The sequence below is a fragment of the Haliotis rubra genome, unplaced genomic scaffold (assembly GCF_003918875.1).
Source record: "Haliotis rubra isolate DU_JTF1 unplaced genomic scaffold, ASM391887v1 Scf23, whole genome shotgun sequence".
Lineage (NCBI taxonomy): Eukaryota > Metazoa > Mollusca > Gastropoda > Lepetellida > Haliotidae > Haliotis > Haliotis rubra.
In genome coordinates, this window is record NW_025766336.1 from 2,743,882 (window position 1) to 2,763,531 (window position 19,650).

The 19,650-nt window shown below is 37.0% G+C and overlaps 1 protein-coding gene and 1 long non-coding RNA gene across 2 annotated transcripts; both read right to left on the reverse strand.

Moving 5' to 3' along the window:
• Positions 1-4,310: 4,310 nt before the first annotated feature.
• On the reverse strand, positions 4,311-4,825 carry LOC124278000. The gene is made up of 2 exons (XR_006898952.1): positions 4,732-4,825; positions 4,311-4,557 (listed from the first exon to the last, which is right to left on the reverse strand). It is a non-coding gene; the product is annotated as an uncharacterized LOC124278000 (long non-coding RNA).
• A 1,714-nt stretch (positions 4,826-6,539) lies between these two features.
• LOC124277998 (phosphomannomutase 2-like) lies at positions 6,540-19,185 on the reverse strand. The gene is made up of 7 exons (XM_046713726.1): positions 18,885-19,185; positions 17,611-17,728; positions 14,474-14,550; positions 13,803-13,894; positions 8,864-8,963; positions 7,288-7,479; positions 6,540-6,791 (listed from the first exon to the last, which is right to left on the reverse strand). The coding sequence occupies exons 1-7, from the start codon at positions 18,954-18,956 to the stop codon at positions 6,687-6,689; spliced, it is 756 nt and encodes a 251-aa protein (XP_046569682.1). The 5' UTR covers positions 18,957-19,185; the 3' UTR covers positions 6,540-6,686.
• Positions 19,186-19,650: the final 465 nt, after the last annotated feature.

Genomic DNA, 19,650 nt, shown 5'->3' on the forward strand with positions numbered 1-19,650 from the left:
CATGACCAGCTGCTGCTACTGTAAGCGAGGCACATTGGAGATGTACCTCTACTTGGGTGAATTATCACACATGGCTCGATTTAACACAGGTTAATCTACTTGCACCAGGTGCAACCTAAGATAAAAACCTAGTTGCACAAGCCAAATTCCAGTTGCAACGTAGTATGTTAAAACGTCAGAGGTTTTTGTGCACATAAAAATATTTCCGTGATGTAGTACCTATGAAACCATAGCAACACAGACACACCTGATCCCTGTTTACAAGAGCTGTAATAGCTGAAACGGGTATATGAATAGCAATGTTTCAATACCATAGTTATTCAAAGTTTAGAAGAAAAATGAGCTGACATATTTGTGCTTATCATGTTAGATTTATTGTTGATTTATTTTTCAAAAAATGACTTGCACCATGTGCAAATTAAGACTCAAAACTAGGTTGCACTTTGTAATATTGTGTTGCACCAGTGCAAGTAACAAAGCACTAAATCGAGCTCTGTCACAGCTCTGTCAGCAAGAAGAGATGTTGTTATCATGGATGGGTCCAGATGGTGTTAACACACCCATTTTGAAACATAGTATTCATGTTGATGTATCAGAATTAAATGGTGACTTCATTCAGGATGTATATTGACATGTCTTCAACAAAATAATGATTGCAAGGACAACCTTTTGGGCATGAGGTGGGGAGGGTGTCTGGTATTCTGTTCACTTAATAAAACCTGCCTTTTCCAGAAAGTATTATCCACGATTGTACAATGTTTTTCCCCAGAAGAAGTCCATGATTATTACAGACTAGAGAACTCCTTATGACTTGTGATTATCTAAGTGGATCATTTAGCATCTGTTGATTCCCTGTATATCAGTTAAATGTTGTGTTTCAAACTGGAAAATATGTCTCCATTCATAATGGACAGGTGGTGCATTTAAGTACACGCCTCATGGATCCAGCCGACTGTGTCCCTTCCATGTTTCAGCCAGACCCCCTGTCCTGAACTCCAATGTTGCTTTAGTTCACAATATGGACATTATATACAACATTAGGAACATTTTTTATCCAAGATCATTTTGCTGAACCTTTTCTCAGCCTTCAATACCATTTCATTTGGAAGTTTTTACTTAGAATGCCAAGACCAATAAAGGATGTCATTGGAAAGAAACCATATTTGAATCTTGAGATGAAAGCCTAACTGCATGACATATAGCTTGGTTAATGCTAATTGCCACTGCCTCGACGTCACACACTTCCTGTGATGTCCTATAACACCTATTTCCTACCGTGTTGTACAGGGTTATTGTCCCTTCAATATCTGTATGTTTCAATGGTGTCTCTAAGCACTATTTATACCTTGTAGTTTTATACATGTACATAATTTTTGAATATTACCTGAACTCCCGTTTTGACATTTGTAGGTTTTGACTTGTCTAATACGTCACAGGGTAAGTCCCATGTTAAACTTGGTGATCAAATGCATGGTACCATTCGGGAATTTTATGACACCAACAGAACTAATCTCACACCTGATGTGGACTTATTGGCTCTTCACACACTTTGTCACTGCCGAAATGTACACTTGGAGCAGATATTGATTGAAGATTTCAAATAAGCTCTGTCACTTCCTGTGTTAGAATACATATTTGTTTCCTTGAAGAAAAATCGCTGATGTTCCTATTTGAAAGAAACACCATAAAAATATGTCAAAAAGCCTTCTGTTCCTTCATTATTTACCGTTTCCTTTGAAGCCCTGACATGAATGTAAGGGCAGCGTCTGGTTGCTAGGTGATGACATCTAACCACAATGTCTGTCAGCTGAGACAGTAGTTGAATGATTGTACATACATATTTTGTCTAATCATAATGAATAGCCATTATGGCATCAGAACTTTGACATGTTTTTCAAGAAGTACACAAATTTGTCTGAAATCTGTTAGCAGAACATCCCCCTGTCTTGTTTTGTGGTAGATCTTCAGGGTATTGTCTTTCATAAGTAATGTCTTGATTAGAGGATATGAATGGCCAAGATGTCTGGCACACATACCTCCTCCCATAGCAGTTACTTGTGTTTGTGATGGTCCCTGGGAGTACACCAGGGAATGAAGTCTCACACAGGTGTGTGAAGCCATTCTTGATGCCTCCTGCCATGATATTGTTATAGTATTGCTTTAAGAACATTATACAAAATTTATTCCCTTGCTGTTTATAGTAGTCAGTATTGTATTATTTGCATTCTGAAAAGAAATGTTCATAACCTGAAATAACGAGAAACTGAAAAATGTCCAACTGTTATCCTTCTATAAAGAATTTTGCAGTTCCATGTGGCATTAAAACAGCACATTTCAATGTAGACCCCAGAATTAGGGGACTGATACTGGCCTTGAATATTGTCACTTCACATAATTTGTGACGTGATAAATGTCCCAGTTGTGTAGAGCAATGCTCATAATGTCAATCAGTGGATTGTCTGGTCCACACTTTGTTATGTACAGTCCACTGTCATATAAATGGGACATTGTTGAGTGGGGCATTAAACAATAAACAAAAAACAGTCAATCCTGTTTTGGCCTACATTGAACAGTTTGTATTACAGAAATGAGTGAGATCTGGTGGTAAGAAAAAAATCACTGTCCCCAAACTTTGTCCTTTGTAGTACAAGTACTAGTCTATATGTAACCAGTTGTCATCCTTGGTATGTTGATCAGCACAGCCATGGATGCATTATGCATGCTTATACCAGACAGTCTGTAACCGTGGCAACATATGGCAGCCTGAGATGTCATCCTTGGTATTTTGACGGTCTTTATGTAACCATGGTAACACAGGTAGCCTGACTTGTTATCCTCAGTATGTGGATCATCACAGCCATGGATGCATTATGCATGCTAACCAGACAGTCTGTAACCATGGTAACACGGGTAGCCAGAGATGTCATCCTTGGTATGTGAATCAGCAAAGCTATGGATGCATTTTGCATCCTAACCAACCAGTCTGTATGTAACCATAGTAACACACGTAGCCTGACTTGTCCGGCATTATGCATGGCAACCCGTCTTGTAGTCACTCAATGGCAGCAGTTAGGGTAATTCCAACACTACTTACACTACAAGTTTATTACATATGGTTGGAGATTTATACAGTATGCGATGTATGATGATTGTGTTTGGTAGTTCTTGTGTAAATAGCGTAATTTGAATCTACTGTTGTTTTTTCACCCCAGTGCATTATTCCATGTCAGAAAACTCCATGTATTGTACATTAGACTAAACAATATTCCTGAGGGCTAACTGAATTTAGAAGCCCCGTAGCCACAACAGCTTCTTAAATCATAGGCATAGTCTTGAGTAATCTTTTCCTTTCTTTAATGCAGTTATTTGTGATACACATTTTTAGTGCATTACATTCAAGAAAAGTGTCTTCACTTTGCCAGGCTTCACAGAACAATACAGTAAGGCCTTGTGAATATTCATGTCAGTGTATTTTCTTAAATCCGTACTGTGTGGTCACAGAGTTATTAGATATGTTTTAGGCAATGTGTCGTGTTGTGTTTACATTTTGTTGGTCCATGACAGCATGCTGTAAATGTGTAGTTCACTGAAGACGTACTTTCTGTTCTGTCCACGTAGACACGGATCTGCTCAAAATGAGATCTTTTTCTTTAAAATGTTAAATCTGTGACCAAACCTCCAGAAGTAACTTTATTGCACTAAATTCGGCTTATCTGTGGTCATATACATGGAAGCATTCTGCATGCTAACCAGTGAGTAATCCCTTTGCCTCGTTTCTTTACCATCTTGAAATAACAGAAGTAAACACACATAAAAAGACCTGGTATGAAACAACTTGGTGTTTACAGCATCCAGAAGCACAGCTTTATTTTCTGGCTTTTGTTTTTGATGCATTGAGTTTAGATATTTTCAAACTGTTCCGAATGTTTTCTTTTAACACCGAGAAGCTCAGTGGTAACTGGCCAATGAAAGTTCACCTGATGCAACCTCCTATGGGAGAGATGTCAGATCTTAACTGAGAAAGGTATAACATCGGAGTAAAACATCTCATTTTCCTGACTAAACAGTTGTTTGTTCTTCTACAGATTTGTTCTTTATCCCACCACCATTGCGTTGTCGGTGTAAGCAGGTTGATGAAACAGATTTTCAAATTTTATTTGTACGGAAGAATATAAGCTGCACAAGTGTTTCTTAACTACTGGCTTGTGAACACAGATAATTGCTCAATATATAAACAAGGGACAATCATAGTGTCCATCAGGATTATATTTTTTCGGTTAGTACAGTAAATTTTGTGGTAATATATTTTGCCTTTCATGTTCATTATAGTTTTCATTGATCAGTTTTGTCACTAAGGGAGGGTCTTGAGTGGCTCAGTTATCTGAGCTGCCACAATTCGCTGTGCTGATTTGTGTCCCTAAGGGATGCCCGAAACCTATGATTTAATTCGCCCCGATTATATTGTTGGTTTGCCAGCACCATAGGTGCTCTTCGTGCATGTGGTTCTTACCGAGGAGGTAAATATCGGGAGACCTACATCACCTCAGGCTTTCCTCCCTAAGGGAACACACTGTAAAATAACTTGACTATTGTTGAAAGTGGTATTAAATCCAATTCACTAACTTAGTGGGTGTGGAAGAACCAGTTAAGACATTTGTTTGTGATGCCTGTGGTTTGCTGGGAAATGCCATTATAATCATTTGTTACCTTATACTGTAAACAGAAGCTGACATTGTAATCTTTGTTCTTTTAGTATTGATCAGATAAACGATGGGTGGAGAACGTCTAAGCCTGTTCATATATACTGGCATACAATGGAAATATATAATCAACTATAGCTCAAAGTCAGAAAAGATGTTTTCTTGTGTGCACAAGTCCATTCTCACACACTGAATGAGATTCTGACCTGTACAATGACTCTGTTGTTTGATTATCTTGAACCTAAATACCTAATTTGTTTTATAGGCTGTTTGCCATGTATTACAAAACTTAGAATTCGGTAAGTGTTTCAGTGTATATGGTAGATGATTTGTGAATCTAAAAGTACTGTTTTGTTGCTGTCATCTTACTCCATGTACTTGCGGAAATTCCTATTATAATAAATCTATTTATCTACAAAATAATTTGCTTTTTCTTCATAATTTGATGTAGAATTTGTGATAATAGACAGTGTTCACACATTGCACTGAAATTCTGCTTTCAGAGGAATCACAATAACACAATACTGGAGAAATCATTAATGACCAATTCATGAAGTTTTATGTTAAATTGTTACCTATTGAATGATCGTACATTTTATGTTATAGTGTAATGATCTGTATATACAGTCAAACAAGCTAGTGGTAGACTGTAGGTGCAATAAACTCTTTGTGTACTCATGGGTTTGATTTTTGCTTTAGTAGTTTCTATGGGACCCCTGGACAGAAAACATGTACATTACATTAAAAGTTTTATTGGAAGAGGAAGGACATACGTCCCTCTAGCATCTACGGGGTTAACTCCCAAATGAATGTTTTGTAATTTCCTCTACCAATAAATGACAGACAAAGGTTATGAAACAACCATTTTATTTCCCACATGTGGCCTGTCTGTGCAGACAACATAACAATATAGTAAAAGCACATATACATTCCTGGAACAGTGACGATGACCGAACTCAAGCCCCCCCATGACATTCTACAGTAATCTGGCTGGAGGATCAAGGACAGATCTTCATGGAAATTTCATGACACAAATAATCTGTTAATAATGCACTTCATGAAATGCTTGATGGATTGTTCAATAAATGTAAATTTGAGGATAAAATGAAATAGAAAGACACTATCACATTTCGTAAAAACACAAAACAAAAGAATGCAAAATAAATATCAATAAATGTCATGAGTGAACCAACAGAGAAATAATACCTGATCAGTTAAACTGAAAGGTTTCATAGCACTCATAATAATTTTTCTCAAGAGTTTCAAAAACTCAGCAGGGTTGCTTTCAAATGCTAACACCTCTGCATATTCGGCTATTGGCAGTATTTTGTCAGATTGAAAAAGAACTTATTTTCACAAGAATTTTTTCTGTTTTTCTGCCCATATGTATGCTACTTCAAGTATGTTTATACAGGCATGTTATACATCTTTTACCATAAACAGCATCGAGGCAATGTTACATGTAATAATAGACTTCATAACTAAACATGAGAACCTGCCATTTTAAAGGAGAAACCTGGGCACCAGTCCCGTTGAAATGGTGCCAACTAGCTCCCAGTTCCTCGTAGCATTTATAAATACCATTAACACATCGTTTGAAAGTAATGACTTTAACATTCACTTGCTAAACTTGTGTTCCCTTTATTCCTTCCCATCAATAAATAATGTCCCCCCGAAATAGTGTCTTTTCAGATTCATTATTACAATCTCAAAAAAGCCCTAATACTTAATTTCATTGCATCGATTTACTTGTGAAAATTTTTGTGTGTGAAAAATGTTTCAGCTTTGTCAAGACTGGACTTGCTGAAAATATTACAACTAACACATTGTTGACATGTTTTCCATTAGATCTCCAACCCCCAGGGTGTATTCCCTACATGGACATGTACAACCCAGTGCTATAGCTTTGTTTTCAACCCACCTGACTTCCACACATGACATTACTTCCATGACATCATGAGACATGACAGACACATGACCTATACATCATTTAAATATAAGTTCTGACACTTGCTTCCTTGTGTCTTCAGGGCTTGTGACAGTGTGACCGATCGTTCTGGGGTCGGAGAAGATTTCGTGGTCATTACCTCCCTTGAAAATAAAAAACAAAATTCATGATATTTTTCACATATAGAACAATCACATGATAAACATTTCCATGTAAAATAGTGAAACACAATACAGGCTACTGTTAATCAAGAGCAGAAGGAGAAGGAGAGGAATTATACAAGCACACAACATTTAGACTTAATTTGTGATGAACAGAGTGAGCTCCCTTACATAATCTGTAATGCTGTTTGTCTGTTGTTCAACACAAATCTAAATTCCTGCCAATGGATGGAAGTATGTACATAATCAAGTCTGGACCAGACAATCTAATGATCAGTATTGTGAACAGCAATTCTCTCAATGGGGGTACAATGACACACGATAAGTCACAAAGCCTGCCCACTGGTCCATTACGTCACTGTGCATGATATTCATAGGCTGCTGAAGACTTGTTCTTTCTGGAGTCCCAAAACTGTGGGGATGTCCTTGTAACACTGACATACTGAAAGTAGATAAACCAGCATGATGACGCACGTACCTTCATTGTCTTGTCTCCAAAGAAGTGAATTTCTCTAAAGTTATCCTTCTCCAGGAACTGCAGACAGAACCTCTTGTCCCAGCCCTGTGGGAACACATCGATACTGATCTGGCCTCCAATGGCAAACACCAGGCCGGAGTCCTTGAACTCTTCCCTCAGAACATCAACAAACTTCTGCCGGACATTGTTTTGCTGTCGAACAAAAGTATTGTGATTACTGGAACTGCACTGGTATACTGGTATAATAATACACTTTCTGAGAACCGGTACATTAATTAAAAAAAGTATTACAAGGTTTCATAATTACCTCTTCGGTTTAAGTTGTAATCTAAACAGACTTTAAATTTTCAACTTTTGTTTCCCTTCATAACTAATTGACAAGATTTCATACTTCACATACTCTTAATTCTATATAAAAAAACCCCAGAATTCCAAACTATTAAACCTAATACAGTGTATTGAGATAGCTGATATGACAACCATAAGAGGTATTTTTAGTTCCGCAGATGGAGACAAATGCATCTGCATGTACAATCAGTGTCACTCACTTTAAAAAAGTTAAGCTCCCTATACATCGTAATATGGGTGCCTGAATCGGAATATGTTACTAGGGATGTCACGATACTTAAGTTTCATGAATCGATATGTATCACGATACCTATTTTAGCAGCATTATTGTGTTAATGTAGTTACATTTTGAACATTAATATTTCATATTTTATAATTGTCCATGAAAAGATCAACATTTTTTATACTCAGAGATTAAAAAGTTCTAATTTCCCATCTTTGTGCATGAAAAATAATCATTTTTTACTCTCATAACAAAAAATCATGATACAATTACAAAATGTAAACGATACATAAACATATTTAAACTGATACTTTCAAAACTAAATATCGATACAGTTTTGAATGTATCGATACTTGTATCATCTGAGAAAAAGTATCAATGCATCGATGTATTGATGCATCATGGCATCCCTATATGTTACAATACTATATATTTGCTGATACACAGCCCCAGTGTTTACACATGGAGGTAGGAAGAATGGGGTGGGAGGTAAGTTTAACATCTCTCTCAATCTGAGCAAACCAGGTGTCCAACACACACTATATATCTTGCATGCCTAAGGGACACAACTCTGCTTAGCGAAGTGCCTTTGTTGACTGATTCAAGATGTCCATGAGTGACCATCATCGAAACATATCAAATCACTTGCAATATACATGTCCAATGAAAATTACAGAACAAATAACTAGTCATTGTCAATATAGATACCAATCCTTCATCAAAGAACACTAATTACAAAGTTAATCCCCTCTTGGCATGATCCAGAACTTCTCATAGCTCACAATTCTCTGAATATCCCTATTACTGATGCTTTGATGATTATTCTCTTGACATATGAGCACTGGGGGCTCCAGGTTTTATTGAGCACAAAATACTGCATCCCTTACACACATAGCGTCAGAATGAACGGGCTAACAGACAATCCAGGTAAATGCCTGGGAGTATTGAATTGCATTGACTACAATGTCCTCTGAGTAACTGTATAACTCGTGCAGCCTTGCTCACCTTGTCGAACTCGGCAAACTGTTGGCGTTCAGCCTGGGAACAGCTCCTGCCCACTGGGCACAGGTTGATCATGCTGCTGCGAAACTCCACAAACGTTCCTCTGGAGATACAAGGTACATCCATTACAGTACTTCCCTCGTTACACAAGCCATACTCAAGGCAGGCGGAGGATACGTATTTGGCAGGACTGTCACAGTACAATTGTATGATCCATATCTGTATGATTTGTCTATGTATGATCTGTACAGTATGTATATATGATCTGTACAGTATGTATATATGATCTGTACAGTATGTATATATGATCTGTACAGTATGTATATATGATCTGTACAGTATGTATGATCTGTACAGTATGTATATATGATCTCTACAGTATGTATATATGATCTTTACAGTATGTATATATGATCTGTACAATATGTATGATCTGTACAGTATGTATATATGATCTGTACAATACGTATGATCTGTACAGTATGTATATATGATCTGTACAATACGTATGATCTGTACAGTATGTATATAGGATCTGTACAATACGTATGATCTGTACAGTATGTATATATGATCTGTACAATATGTATGATCTGTACAGTATGTATATATGATCTGTACAATATGTATTATATATGATCTGTACAATACGTATGATCTGTACAGCATGTATATATGATCTGTACAATATGTATGATCTGTACAGTATGTATTATATATGATCTGTACAATATGTATGATCTGTACAGTATGTATATATGATCTGTACAATATGTATGATCTGTACAATATATATATGATCTGTACAATATGTATATGATCTGTACAGTATGTATATATGATCTGTACAATATATATATGATCTGTACAGTATGTATATATGATCTGTACAATATGTATATATGATCTGTACAATATGTATGATCTGTACAATATGTATATAGGATCTGTACAATACGTATGATCTGTACAATATGTATTATATATGATCTGTACAATATGTATGATCTGTACAATATGTATTATATAGGATCTGTACAATATGTATGATCTGTACAGTATGTATATATGATCTGTACAATATGTATGATCTGTACAGTATGTATATATGATCTGTACAATATGTATTATATATGATCTGTACAATATGTATGATCTGTACAGTATGTATATATGATCTGTACAATATGTATGATCTGTACAGTATGCATATATGATCTGTATAATATGTATGATCTGTACAGTATGTATATATGATCTGTACAATATGTATGATCTGATCTGTACAGTATATGATATGATCTGTATAATATATATGATCTGTACAATATGTATATGATGTACAGTATATATGATCTGTACAATATGTATGATCTGTACAGTATGTATATATGATCTGTACAATATGTATGATCTGTACAGTATGTATATATGATCTGTACAATATGTATGATCTGTACAGTATGTATATATGATCTGTACAATATGTATGATCTGTACAGTATGTATATATGATCTGTACAATATGTATTATATATGATCTGTACAATACGTATGATCTGTACAGCATGTATATATGTATGATCTGTACAATATGTATGATCTGTATCTGTATGTACATATGATGATCTGTACAGTATGTATATATGATCTGTACAGTATGTATATATGATCTGTACAATATGTATGATCTGTACAGTATGTATATATGATCTGTACAATATGTATGATCTGTACAGTATGTATATATATGATCTGTACAATATGTATGATCTGTACAGTATGTATATATGATCTGTACAATATGTATGATCTGTACAATATGTATGATCTGTACAATATGTATTATATATGATCTGTACAATACGTATGATCTGTACAGTATGTATATATGATCTGTACAATATATATGATCTGTACAGTATGTATATATTATCTGTACAATATGTATGATCTGTACAGTATGTATATATGATCTGTACAATATGTATGATCTGTACAGTATGCACATATGATCTGTATAATATGTATGATCTGTACAGTATATATTATATATGATCTGTACAATATGTATGATCTGTACAGTATGCACATATGATCTGTATAATTTGTATGATCTGTACAGTATGTATATATGATCTGTACAATATGTATGATCTGTAGAGTATGTATATAGGATCTGTACAGTATGTATATATGATCTGTACAATATGTATGATCTGTACAATATGTATATATAGATCTGTACAATATGTATGATCTGTACAATATGTATTATATAGGATCTGTACAATATGTATGATCTGTACAATATGTATTATATAGGATCTGTACAATATGTATTATATAGGATCTGTACAATATGTATGATCTGTACAGTATGTATATATGATCTGTACAATATGTATTATATATGATCTGTACAATACGTATGATCTGTACAGTATGTATATATGATCTGTACAATATGTATGATCTGTACAGTATGTATATATGATCTGTACAATATGTATGATCTGTACAGTATGTATATATGATCTGTACAATATGTATGATCTGTACAATATGTATGTCTGTATATATGATCTGTACAATGCACATGTGTATACATGATCTGTACAGTATGTATGTATGATCTGTACAATATGTATGATCTGTACAGTATGTATATATATGATCTGTACAATATGTATGATCTGTACAATATGTATGTATTATATATGATCTGTACAATAATATGTATGATCTGTACAGTATGTATTATATATGATCTGTACAATATGTATGATCTGTACAGTATGCACATATGATCTGTATAATATGTATGATCTGTACAGTATGTATATATGATCTGTACAATATGTATGATCTGTACAGTATGTATATATGATCTGTACAATATGTATGATCTGTACAGTATGTATATATGATCTGATCTGTATGATCTGTACAGTATGTATGATCTGTACATATGTATGATCTGTATGTATATATAATATGTATATATAGGATCTGTACAGTATGCATATATGATCTGTATAATATGTCTGTACAGTGATCTGTACAGTATGTATACAATATGTATATATAGGATCTTGTATAATATGTATGATCTGTACAGTATGTATATATGATCTGTACAATATGTATGATCTGTACAGTATGTATTATATATGATCTGTACAATATGTATGATCTGTACAGTATGTATATATGATCTGTACAATATGTATGATCTGTACAGTATGCACATATGATCTGTACAATATGTATGATCTGTACAGTATGTATTATATATGATCTGTACAATATGTATGATCTGTACACTATGCACATATGATCTGTACAATATGTATGATCTGTACAGTATGTATTATATATGATCTGTACAATATGTATGATCTGTACACTATGCACATATGATCTGTACAATATGTATGATCTGTACACTATGCACATATGATCTGTATAATATGTATGATCTGTACAGTATGTATTATATATGATCTGTACAATATGTATGATCTGTACACTATGCACATATGATCTGTACAATATGTATGATCTGTACAGTATGTATATATGATCTGTACAATATGTATGATCTGTACAGTATGCATATATGATCTGTACAATATGTATGATCTGTACAGTATGCATATATGATCTGTACAATATGTATGATCTGTACAGTATGTATATATGATCTGTATAATATGTATGATCTGTACAGTATGCATATATGATCTGTATAATATGTATGATCTGTACAGTATGTATATATGATCTGTACAATACGTATGATCCATTTGATATGTATAACAGATTTATGTTTAAAACTTGTAAGTAAATTACCATAAAAAGATATCACTACACAGTGGATGAGTGTGTGAGTTTAGTTTGATGCTAGGGACCATGGAAATACATAATGTCAAGCTAAATAATTATAAATATATTCAAATACAACAGAGAGTTTTGTAAGTGAAATGAAAAAAAAGATGAAAGTTGAAATCAATGAATCCATCAAACATGTCAAACAAAACCGTATGACCTTACTAATCTGACCTAATCTATCAACCAAATACATTTAGCTGAAACATCTGCCTTCCTGTAAATCGTGCAAGATGAGAAAGGTCAATAATTTCTGTACTGTACAAATCCAGCTGCAGCACAGGTAATCTCTCCATATACCTACTGTGACCACTCTCACAGCACCTGTCACTATGACAACAGTCCAGTGAGCGAAATAGTTTCAAAATTTTGCTAGCCAGTCGGGCTAGCTATGCCTGAAAGTTACTAGCCCACAAAATTATTCACTAACCTGAAATTAATGCAGAAGCTGAACAAAAGACTACAAATATAGACGAGATATTGCCGGCAAGACACAGATTTCATCATTTTTATCAGGCCATAATCTTGCATGATTTAAAAGTGTATTATAACTTAACAAATCGGAGAGAGAGATATATTTACAAAATGACCCCATGAAAATTCACAAGCCAGTCGGGCCAGTGACTGTGGAGATTTACTGGCCCGACTGGATTTTTACTAGCCATGGGCTAGCAGGCTAGTGGCTATTTCGCACACTGCAACAGTCATCTAACCTGTGCAAGGATCTGTTGTCATCTGTATGTACAGATAATGTCAATAAGTCTTTTGAATTATGTAACATGCAACATAATGATTGTGCAGTCATATTTTGCAAATACAGTAAACTATGGCTATTAGGTATAAGGAACACAAAGGGATCACTAATTTTAGTTCGTTATAAGTATATGTATTCCGACCAGATTTTGAAGCATGTGCCAGATAACCCTAAATTATCAAGTCCAAAGAAACCACTGACTGAGCATGACTATATGAAAGTGAGGTAAGTAAGGAGACCCGGCTGAAGACATTTCCACTGCCAACCATCCTTGATGGAGATAACAGTATCAATTACCTTTTACATGGCAATACAAGATCGGACATGTATCGTAGAGCGAAGTTAATGAGCTTTTGTAACTTTTCATCTCCAACTGCTTTTTGAATGTCCTGAAAGAGATTATTGTTTGGATTACACACACGATGAGAGACGACAAACATCAGCTTGTGTATTGTGACATGTAGTGCGATGTTAAACCAATCGGTGGACACACTACAAACTGGTCAACAATACACTGAGCATCCTGCTTATGGGGTGGACATTAAGAGACAATCACATCAACGAGTCATTTAGTCCCATAAAAGACTAGTTTCCATTTAAATGTTTCTGTTTATTTTTTGTTTGTTTGTTTGTTGTTTAACGCTGCAATCAGCAATAGTCCAGCTATATGATGTTGGTCTGTAAATAACTGAGTCTGGACCAGACAATCCAGTGATCAACAGTATGAGCATTGACCTACACAACTGGGATATGATGACATGTGTCAACCAAGTCAGCAAGCCTGACCACCTGATCCCATCAGATGCCTCTTAGATAAGGATTTGTTGCTGAAGACAATTCTAACCCGGATCTTCAAGGGTTCATGTACCCGAACAATATGTCAATATCTCCTTTAGAAATCTTTAAGAGGCTGAAGTAATCTATTAGAAAACAGTTTATCATTTAAAACAAAACAAAAGTTACTCCACCTCTTGCCCAATCTCATCTCCATTCTTAAAGGCAACTAAACCATTCTCAGCAAAGAGGTAGTCAAACTTCTTGATCACTGAAACACATTCACATCGACATAAGTACAAGGCACATGTCTTCCCAAATGGAACATAAGTGACCAGTAATTTGAGCAATATGGGCATGGGGAACCAGATAACATCCACATGGTTAACATGGTTATATATACTGGCAACAAGGGTGGCCTGTTGACAATCACTAAACAGTCATACCAGGATAGAATTCAAATTCTGGCAAGCCTTACATAACGAAATGCATTAACAAGAGTCATCAGAAGATGACATATCCCCCCGGCCCCCACATCTTTGAAAGAACAAATCATCTGAAAGATACTTAAAGTCCTGCTTGATTTTAGACTTAGTGCAAATCGTTTCCATGGAAATCATGAAAACCATAAATGACAAAAATCTGCACATAGCAAAAGGCACCACTTCAAGATCTGCCTAACATATCTGCCAAGTTTTTGAAGATATTAAGAAGCTTTCGAACGGTCTTGGAGTTATGCTCCGGAAACAAAATGATTACGGACGGATGGATGGACGAGGCGACGACTATATTCCCCAGCATGTAATTCCTCGTCCGTCCATCCGGGATAATAAACCTTACTATGCCCAAAGAATGCAAGCTTCCTATTAATACTCTTACAAGAGACATTATCAGACCATGGAGGCAAGAGAACCTGCACCAACTCACTGCACAACTCACTGTTGATAATCATTATTGTGAGTGATATAGGTATGTAGATATGCCATACATGGTTGGCTATCACATGATACAGTGTCAAGGTCTGGCCTGGATACAGACACCAGACTTGGACAGATACAGTGTCAAGATCTGACCTGGATACAGACATCAGACTTGGACTGATACAGTGTCAAGATCTGGCCTGGATACAGACATCAGACTGGGACTGATACAGTGTCAAGATCTGGCCTGGATACAGACATCAGACTGGGACTGATACAGTGTCAAGGTCTGGCCTGGATACAGACATCAGACTTGGACTGATACAGTGTCAAGGTCTGGCCTGGATACAGACATCAGACTGGGACTGATACAGTGTCAAGGTCTGGCCTGGATACAGACATCAGACTTGGACTGATACAGTGTCAAGGTCTGGCCTGGATACAGACATCAGACTTGGACTGATACAGTGTCAAGGTCTGGCCTGGATACAGACATCAGACTTGGACTGATACAGTGTCAAGATCTGGCCTGGATACAGACATCAGACTGGGATTGATACAGTGTCAAGATCTGGCCTGGATACAGACATCAGACTGGGACTGATACAGTGTCAAGGTCTGGCCTGGATACAGACATCAGACTTGGACTGATACAGTGTCAAGGTCTGGCCTGGATACAGACATCAGACTTGGACTGATACAGTGTCATGGTCTGGCCAGGATACAGACATCAGACTTGGACTGATACAGTGTCAAGGTCTGGCCTGGATACAGACATCAGACTAGGACTGATACAGTGTCATGGTCTGGCCAGGATACAGACATCAGACTGGGACTGATACAGTGTCAAGATCTGGCCTGGATACAGACATCAGACTGGGATTGATACAGTGTCAAGGTCTGGCCTGGATACAGACATCAGATTTGAAATGATACAGAGTCAAGGTTTGGCCTGGATACAGACATCAGATCTGGCCTGGATACAGACATCACTCTGGGACTGATACAGTGTCAAGATCTGACCTGGATACAAACATCAGACTGGGAATGATACAGTGTCAAGGTCTGGCCTGGATACAGACATCAGACTGGGACTGATACAGTGTCAAGGTCTGGCCTGGATACAGACATCAGACTTGGACTGATACAGTGTCAAGATCTGACCTGGATACAGACATCAGACTGGGACTGATACAGTGTCAAGATCTAACCTGGATACAGACATCAGACTGGGACAGATACAGTGTCAAGGTCTGGCCTGGATACAGACATCAGACTTGGACTGATACAGTGTCAAGGTCTGGCCTGGATACAGACATCAGACTTGGATTGATACATTTTCAAGGTCTGGCCTGGATACAGACATCAGATCTGGCCTGGATACAGACATCACTCTGGGACTGATACAGTGTCAAGATCTGACCTGGATACAGACATCAGACTTGGAATGATACAGTGTCAAGGTCTGGCCTGGATACAGACATCAGACTGGGACTGATACAGTGTCAAGGTCTGGCCTGGATACAGACATCAGACTGGGACTGATACAGTGTCAAGATCTGACCTGGATACAGACATCAGACTGGGACTGATACAGTGTCAAGATCTGACCTGGATACAGACATCAGACTGGGACTGATACAGTGTCAAGATCTGGCCTGGATACAGACATCAGACTGGGACTGATACAGTGTCAAGATCTGGCCTGGATACAGACATCAGACTGGGACTGATGCAGTGTCAAGGTCTGGCCTGGATACAAACATCAGACTGGGACTGATACAGTGTCAAGGTCTGGCCTGGATACAGACATCAGACTGGGACTGATACAGTGTCAAGATCTGGCCTGGATACAGACATCAGACTGGGACTGATACAGTGTCAAGGTCTGGCCTGGATACAGACATCAGACTTGGACTGATACAGTGTCAAGGTCTGGCCTGGATACAGACATCAGACTGGGACTGATACAGTGTCAAGATCTGGCCTGGATACAGACATCAGACTGGGACTGATACAGTGTCAAGATCTGGCCTGGATACAGACATCAGACTGGGACTGATGCAGTGTCAAGGTCTGGCCTGGATACAGACATCAGACTGGGACTGATACAGTGTCAAGGTCTGGCCTGGATACAGACATCAGACTGGGACTGATACAGTGTCAAGATCTGGCCTGGATACAGACATCAGACTGGGACTGATACAGTGTCAAGGTCTGACCTGGATACAGACATCAGACTGGGACTGATACAGTGTCAAGGTCTGGCCTGGATACAGACATCAGACTGGGACTGATACAGTGTCAAGATCTGGCCTGGATACAGACATCAGACTCGGACTGATACAGTGTCAAGGTCAGGCCTGGATACAGACATCAGACTGGGACTGAGACCAGCACGCGTAACTCACCATCAGCTGACCCGCCCATCTGTTCTGTTATCTTGGGCAAGTCAGATCCTCCCACCAGGCCAACAACAACCTTGGTTTTCAGCTTCTCCATAAATGCATCCATTTCTTCAGTGATTTTCTACAATTACAAATAAAATAAAGTACATTTAAACTAGATGGAAAATATTGCACACAATACACACACAAATTGTTCCTGGGCACAGATTATTTAACTTTACATCTCCATGTTGTAACAAAACATACAACTAATGATCCTAATACAAAGGGTGCAGGTAACATGTTATGAACAGCTCTATTCTGGCAAAAAACACTCTCTGTTTTACAGTGACATGTAGTTCTGGTATATGAAATGAAATAGATAGGATATGTAAAACAAACTATCAAACTCTACTGTAAATGAACCAAAGGAAAGCTAACCTTATACAAAGTACACTCAAACATTTTCATGTTGGTTTAATAGTGAAAATGGCCATATGTTCCATGAGACATGCTTTACCAGAGGTTATGTGACATTTTTTGTGCTGTTGTACGTTGCATGGTATGGTGTAGCCTAGCCGAGAGCGGTGATGCGGTCCTATACAGTCAAGTCATGTCTTGACTGTATAGGACCGCATCGCGGCTCTCGGCTAGGTATGGTGAAGCTAAAATGCGTATTTAACATTCCTGTTAATTTCAAAACTTCACAAACTCATTGTAATACCATAACCCTAAATGAATTAAATCTACATTTTCCACAGAAAATGCCTCTGTATCTCCTTTCAAATTTAAATGTTAATTTTCAGACTAATTATAGGTTGGAAAACTGAATATAATACTGTCAGATGTGAATTTGCAATTCAATGATGCACTGGTAAAAAAGTGACATACTTTTTTATTGATACATTTTTCCTTCTAAACTTCTTTTTTGGTAGATTGTCAATGAATGGTAAGATCATTCATTCAATAAAATCTTGTAATTTAATCTGTTGTAAAGTTTGTCGATACTCAATAAAGAAACGGTTCGTAATATCAATTAAATGAAAAAATTATTTATATGTTGAAAAATTTACAGTCAACAGTGAGTTTCAGTGAACTCTGACAAAGTGCCCAGAGACGCATTGCATCACATCCGAACCCTATATTCTCTGTTACTGTAAGAAGTTTACCGGCTCTCTGAACGGGCACCTGTCATCACTGAATATAGGAAGCTAGTACTTTAAGAACAAAACATTTCATTGTTCAACAGTTTATAACTCCAAAACATGAGACGAAAAGTCGTGACATTTCATACTTACAAGTCGAGGCATAGTGAGAGTGCCATCGACATCGAACACACAGATGATAGACGTGTCTCGCGTGGCCGCCATCTTTTCCGTAATAACAACTTCCGGTAATGGTCAGTTTCAAATAAGACAAACTACAACGATATCGCTGGTGCTGAAGTACTTCTGTGGTTTGTGAATCAGTATATGTCAGTCGAAATCACAGATAGTTATTTTACAGGGTGACACTCAAATGTTTGTCTGTGCAGTGAGAAACACGAAGTGGCGGGCTGAATCACTATAATGTGAGAGTGATGTTGGCTTTAAAGGAATACGCTATACACAAGACTTGTTGACGGAGCAACACATGCTGTGTGCTGATTGGTTAAAACCAGACACACCTCCAATCATTGCATCAACATCAATATATGGAGGTATGCATGGGTGAATGATGCAATGGCTTTCGGTAATTCAGTGACGAAATAAACATGAAAGTTGCATAGACACATGGTAAATGTGAAACCAATTATTTTTGTTCCACAAAATGCAAGGGACATATGTGTTTATTATTTGATAACAAGACATGGCGCCGGCCTGTAAATAATCGAGTCTGGTCCAGAAAATCCAGTGATCAACAGCATAAGCATCGATCTACACAATTGATAAATTGACATGTTTCAAGCAAGTCAGCGAGCCTGACCACCCGATCCCTAATTATAGTCGCCTCTTACGACAATATTTGATGACAAGATATAGTGGAAGTGAGGGTATTTTGTTTTCCTTTTAACGTCATAGTTGC